This window comes from Gasterosteus aculeatus, chromosome 18, assembly GCF_964276395.1.
Source record: "Gasterosteus aculeatus chromosome 18, fGasAcu3.hap1.1, whole genome shotgun sequence".
Classification (NCBI taxonomy): domain Eukaryota; kingdom Metazoa; phylum Chordata; class Actinopteri; order Perciformes; family Gasterosteidae; genus Gasterosteus; species Gasterosteus aculeatus.
Genome location: NC_135706.1, coordinates 9,882,321 through 9,888,831, shown reverse-complemented (window position 1 = coordinate 9,888,831; position 6,511 = coordinate 9,882,321). Strand labels below are relative to the sequence as shown.

Sequence of the window (6,511 nt, the reverse complement as noted above, 5' to 3'; positions counted from 1 at the left end):
TTCATGTCAATAGACCGAAACCTGAGTAGCCTTCCACCGGGAAAGAAATGGCATATTTTGACTGCCTTGTTGAATAAAATATCAACACGGCAGAGCTCACTAATTGGTCAGCCAACGCTCCAGCAGCTACAATGTATCCTGATCCCCAGTTAGACCGCCCGGCAGACCCATTACCTTGTCTCCCCCCAACAGGACCACAGCAGGAAATCACACTAATCCTTTTGACCCGCCACGGTCCGTATCCAGGACAGCTGAAAACGTGGGTAACTAGGGAGTAACCCACATCGTGCATCCAGACAACCGGTCAGCGGAGAGTTCAGATCATTGGTCTAATACTCATGGAATAAGATTCTTTCAAATGAAAATCCCAACGATGACGTGGAAGAAGACTAATACCATTTCAACCGGCTGTGTGGCAGCGAGTTTGGTTTCAAAATCCTTCACATTTTTCTCCGTAGACAATCGGAGCAAGTCTAATGAGTTTGTTTTCTTGGAATAAATTAGCCCAAATCCCCCCCTTCCCCCGCCTGCCCTTACACTCCTCTTCGCACTCTGGTGTAGAAAGAGCAATAGATGACACTTTGAGCCTTTTAAGTATGGCTGGGTGCAGTGAGTCATCAGCAATAATAATGATGGTGTATTTATGTTGTGCATCTGTTATGAGAAAGTTCAGGCACTAATGCTCGAATGCTCTAATTCTAATTTAACAAAGGACATTAGCTGTTTAGATAACTCTCTCAAATGGGTCAGCCTAAAGAAGCAATTTCATGACCTTCGGTTTTATTCAATTTGCTTGACGTTATGCACCTCTCATTTGAGTGGACGTATGCTGATGCAGGCTTCTAATCAGCTTTTAAACCACAGAGGCTTTTCAGAAGAAGGTTATCTGTTCACAAGGTTCTTTTTCTACAACATTGCCCGTTACAGCGTGACGAAACAGAATGACGAAACAATGTGTTGTTTCTTCGCTGCAGCCGAAAATGTATTGACCTTCAAATTGGGATTTTGTTTTTCGAGCCCCCAACAGAAATTCTTGGTCAACAAAATGCCAACTGTTCACCACAGTTCCCACATCGGGGGGGCGTCGGCAAATGGCAGACTTGTTGCATGAAACTCCATCGCCCCCTCCGTTGGTTGTTGATTGTCACTGCAGATGTGGAGCTCTTTAAATCGGGTTTGTTCTGCACCTCGTCTCCGTCCCTCCTCGACAGCTTCTTTGAAATTTCATTGGAGACAAAACAACGAAGAGCTGCTTTTGTAAAAATGGGAACTTTCACTGAAGATAAGAGAGAAACACGTGACCTTTAAAACGTAATTATCTAAAACACATTGATGGACTCTCAGCCATTCCCAGCACATCCCTCCGTCAGCTGCACATAAATAGTCTCGGACATTTGCTGAAGAGTGACAACGAAGGCTCGCAATGTTCCTTTGCATAATCATCACCGGACCTGGCTCAAAGTAATTTAATTAGTTTTGACTGCAAAGAACATTTTTACATGAATTAAGACCCCAGTCAGGGCGGCAGCACTGCTCATCTCAAGTGTTTTCATCGTGTCTTATTCCTGTTATCCCCAAAAATCAAAGTCATTACCACCGTATTTCGAAGGTTCCACACAGCGTTAACATCAGTTATTGCTGATAGGAAAGTCCTGACCCGCAGCATCCTCATCCCCAACCCTTTAGCTTGGCCCTGTTAGCAACGGTAGCTGCTGGATCAGCCGTCGCCATGTTGAAAGCCGCGTGGGGGCTTGAGTCCCAAATGCAGCACCTCGGACTTCACTTTAGTGTTCATTTCCCAACGGATGTTCTGCTACTGTATATATTGTCACCCTACAGGCTTTTTTGTGTTGGTTCACCGAACGTATTAGCAAGCGGCTTATTTCCCCACAGAGCGACATTAGCATTGATTCGGAGTAGTCTGTCTTTCCACATTACCATAATATTACATTTCCTGTCAGCTCCTCTAACTCCCGTGGGGAAAAATGTCTTGTTATTGCTTTACTGCTCTATTTTATGAGTTAATTTTCTCAAGGGGCTTTTAGGCAGTCTTATCACTTTATTTTCTGCTGGACAGAGTGGCCTCCACGGGACCTGTGACAGTCAACCACAGCCGTCAATTTGCAAGCCACGAGCACAAAACCCGGAACTATTAGATGCTAAAATGCTCCGTTAAATGTTCATTTGAGCCGCTTCAAGTTTTTGTTGGTACCTTTGGTAAAGCGCGAGTGTGACCTTTCATTATGTGTAATGTCTATAAAAAAACTGTCAAACCATTTAGCCTTTATTTGGACAGTCAAATGATTTCCAACTTCTGTATACAAAAAGTATATCACATTTTCACGCAAGGTTTTCGGTTACCACTATAATATACATTACATTACAGTACATTTAGCTGATGCTTTTATCCAAAGCGACTTACATTGTATTTTTAACCCATGGCTGGTTACATTTTTGCCCGGGGAGCAGTTAGGAGTTAGGTGTCTCGCTCAGGGACACTTCGACATGGGACATGGGGCAGCCGGGGCTTGCATCACCAACCTTGTGGTTCCCAGCGCACCCCCTCTATATTTTTAAACTACTAATCACACGGTTAGAGTAAACATCACCTTTAAATGATTAACTATCATCTTGCTGATACACCCCCTGGCATGTGTGTGCTGTTGGAGCGATTGAGCCGTAACGACCATTAAAGAAAGCGCGGCGGCGTTCCGAATTGTACAAAACGAAGAGCACAGCCGCATTCAATGCAGCGCAGCCGGCTCCAAGTGAAAAGCACCATCGATCTTTTAGAGTAAACAGCATCTCATATCCGTGCGGTGCGCTTCGAAATGGAATTTTGGGGGCATCTTTTTTCCCCCACTCTTTCTTGTTCATCTGATCGTTTCCCTGCTTAAAAGACAAGAGATTCTCACAGCTTCACACGCTTTCTAGGAAAAGGTTTGCAGGTTTGGCAGGCCTGTGTGTATGTGTGTATGTGTGTGTGTGTGTGTGTGTGTGTCCCTGTCTCACATCACAAATGGCCACGTGAAAAGAAAGCAAATATTACAATTAGGTCATTTCCATGGCCGCCACGTGAAAACAGACTCAGTGGCCGTCACAGTGAGCGTCCCGAGAGTGACGGCGCCGCTCCGCTACGACGGACGGCTCATACAGCAGATCCTCCTCCCCAAATGTGGAACTGTGCTCCAGGTTAACAAAGTTCGGGATGTTGAAGTGGGAAAAGAAGGCACATTCCCCGTCTGTCTTACTCTCCTCTAGGAGTCCCTCGAGGGGTTGGTTTCCCCCGGCCTCCTCCTCCACGTCGTCTTCCATCTCGTCCGTCCCAGAGGAGCCGGTCCCCCTGGTCCCCTGCTGGGCCCGGGCCCCGTCGGGGTTCCCCGTTCTCTTCCCGTGGCCCTGATCCTCTTCGTTGATGTAGAAGTGAAAATAGGAGCGCGGCCCCGTCAACAAAGGGCGAGAGAACGCTTTGTCGTTTTCGTCCTGGGGGCTGCCGATGTCCACCAGGCAGCTGCCCGGCCGATGCCGCTTTTCACCCGAATCTTGGTTCCTGGTGGGAGACAAAGATCGCAGCAGCAGGTGTCACGTTTGAAGCAGGAGAATGCTCTGAAAATCTGAGGCTTTTATATGGTCCCTTTTATTTTAGACCCAAATCAACTGAAAGCTAGAGTCTCTCATGTTTTGTTTTTCCTCCTTCTCACTGTTATTTCATCTGGGTGGTACAAATATGCTGGAAATCCTCCAACTGAGGAGCCTCCATCCTTCACACACATCATAAGACATCATGAGCTGAATTGCTGGGGCTTTCTGAAGGGATTCCCGGAGGGGGGGCTGGATGTGAAGGTGAACGGAAACGTCAGCCGTGGACCTCTTAATATGCAGCATACTCACTCCTGATGTGGAGCTCCAGTCTTCGTGAGCAACGTGAGGACAAAGAACATGAAAATGACGAACACGGCAAGTCCGACCCAAAAGCCGATGACAATGGAGTCTGAAATATCAGAGAAGGAAGATTCTTATTTTAGTACATCATTCAATCCTCTCCTCAGCTCCTTTCTGCTCCTGGAGTCTGATTCTGAACGTTTCTCTCGGTGAGAGCAAAGAACTCAATTACCGAGTTAATGAGCGTTCAGTACTTCCGTAACTTGGTCGCATGTCATCAAATTGGCCTTTTTTTTGTTTCTTTAAGTGGCTTGATCTTTACCAGTAAAGGTGCATCATGCCCAGAAATAACCATTTGTTTAATGACAGGCAGGCAGGCAGCGCACACACACACACACACACACACACACACACAGCAAGGAGTGGAATGTGTGCAATGAGGGTTGTGCACCATTATGCTACTAATGAACAGCTGAAAAGGTGAGTTCCCCTGCTTGCTGCCACACACACACACACACACACACACACACACACACACAGTAAAAGCTATGGAACATTGTGTCAGTAATGCAGTTGCATTAAGCTTACATCTGTGCGCCTTGAGTCCCTCAAAGGACACGGGCTCCTCCTCGTCGTAATATTCATATTGCCACACGTAGTCACTGCGACGTGCGCTGCTTTGGCTCCGGTTGTGGAAGTCGGACATTTCAAACCGATTCACGTACCTTATCCGCAAGAAAACGATTGAAGAGTAAAGTTTACGAATCCCCGAGGATGTGAAGCGCGTGTTTTTTGTAATCGAAAAAAAATAATTAAAAATTAAAAACCGTCAATGCCGTTAATTTGGCAAACAAATTCCTCCGATGTCACTTCCTGCGTCTTCCGAGATTTCAGAACGTGACAAACAAAACAAGGGAAATCCATCGCTCACAACGTGACGCAAACAACTCCATCCGTCCTGCTGCAGCTGCCTTGTGGTACCCAGCGCCGTCATGCAGCATCCTACTGAGGGCTCCGTCCTCCCGGAGATGGAGGAGGCGGTGTCGGGGGCGAGGAAACTGCTTTTCTCAGTGTGTGTGTGTGTGTGTGGGGGGGGGGGGGGGGGTGTTGCCCAGGCATGTTGATTCATTCAATCCAATGACAAACCTTTTGACTGGTGTATTTACACCCAGGAGGGTTGAAGAAGAAGGAAGTCAGAAAGAGGAAGTCTCATTTGAACGAAAATGTAAATTTATCCCCCTTTCTCCCTCTGCACTTCCACCTCTTGTAAGAGTTTTGGATTCACAAATCTATCAGGGTGATGCAAAATAATGACCATGAATGAAAGCCCTTTATTTAAAAATATTGAGTTTGAGTTTCGGTTGAGTTTCATAATGTTATCAGTTTACATTAAAGCTTGGGGACACTACTGAGCACTGTAACAAAATGGTGAATTCTTTTTTTTTAACATATTCCAAAAACGCTGCCAAAACCCAGTTGGAGCAAGCAGCTCAGGTTTAAGCACTAAGTCCTGTTTAAAACCCAAAAGGCTGATTTGTAATTTTCCAGTTAAGTCTCTGGAGAGATTGCATCTCTAAATATCTCGACCTTTAGCCATCTTAGTGAAGCCAGAGTTTGTCCAAATGTCCTAAACAAGTAACCATGACTACTGATTTTATACATACTTCCACTGAGGAGAATTTAAAAATGGGTCTGCTATGGCGTGAAATGCTTATTAAAACTCATGCTTATTGGGACTCCAAAACACCACATAGTCAAATGTCCTCTTTCATCCAGTGGATACGTCGTCCTTCAAGCAACTGTGTTCATTAGTAGTCCTAATTATAATAACTGTAATCTTTGAAGTGCCTCTTAAGTAGTCATCGAGCCACTTCAGAGTCCCATGTAGTCACAGTCCTTAAATCACCATAAAATTCACCATTGATGACAAGTGCAGAAAATACATAGAAACCTTGGTGCCATTAGTGCTCTCTGTACACTTTACCATCTTGTAGACTTACGTTAGGCGTGTGGTCTGATCCTGTGTTCGTGTCCTTTGTCAAAACCACGCAAACACACGTTTGGACCGCGAGGCGCCTTGTTTATGGAGGAGCTGTGACTATTTTTCAGTTTAAACGTGGTCTTGTTTCAAAAGGTGTTGACAGATCTGACCTGGGAACTCAATAAATGGACTGAAAACAACCTAAAGTGCACTAATTGCTTAAACGCAAGAGGCTGCATCACTTGGAGCCCTGAGAGTTGAAGTGAATTCGTCCTTTGGTTAAATCCAAAGAGTATACGTTTGCTGACAAATCCGATCCAGATGATTTCCTTTGACTTGCTCACAGCTAAAACGGACAGTTTGTCCGTACCTCCTTAAAATCATGGACTGTTTTTTATTGAAGCATGTGTTTTTACTGCAGATGATGTCAGAATTGCTCAAAATAAGCTGTACAATATTACAGAAACAGCTTTTATATTGGACTCAACTCAATGGAGGACATTATCCCTAAAGATCCAGACCTTCACAAAAGAAGAAAAAAAAAATCAGTTGCTGGATGTTGGAACATAAATGTCATGCTGATATATCAGCACCACGGTTTATTATTACATTCATGTCTACTTGAGGATCAATGATGAGAATTTCAAT

General features: G+C 45.0%; 1 protein-coding gene across 1 annotated transcript; it reads right to left on the bottom strand.

Annotated features, from left to right (window-relative positions):
- Nucleotides 1–2,271: 2,271 nt before the first annotated feature.
- On the bottom strand, nucleotides 2,272–4,912 carry LOC120808526 (melanocortin-2 receptor accessory protein 2A). Its single transcript, XM_040161494.2, has 4 exons — nucleotides 4,710–4,912; nucleotides 4,471–4,607; nucleotides 3,892–3,991; nucleotides 2,272–3,550 (listed from the first exon to the last, which is right to left on the bottom strand). The coding sequence occupies exons 2-4, from the start codon at nucleotides 4,586–4,588 to the stop codon at nucleotides 3,088–3,090; spliced, it is 681 nt and encodes a 226-aa protein (XP_040017428.1). The 5' UTR covers nucleotides 4,589–4,607; nucleotides 4,710–4,912; the 3' UTR covers nucleotides 2,272–3,087.
- Between the last annotated feature and the right edge of the window lie 1,599 nt (nucleotides 4,913–6,511).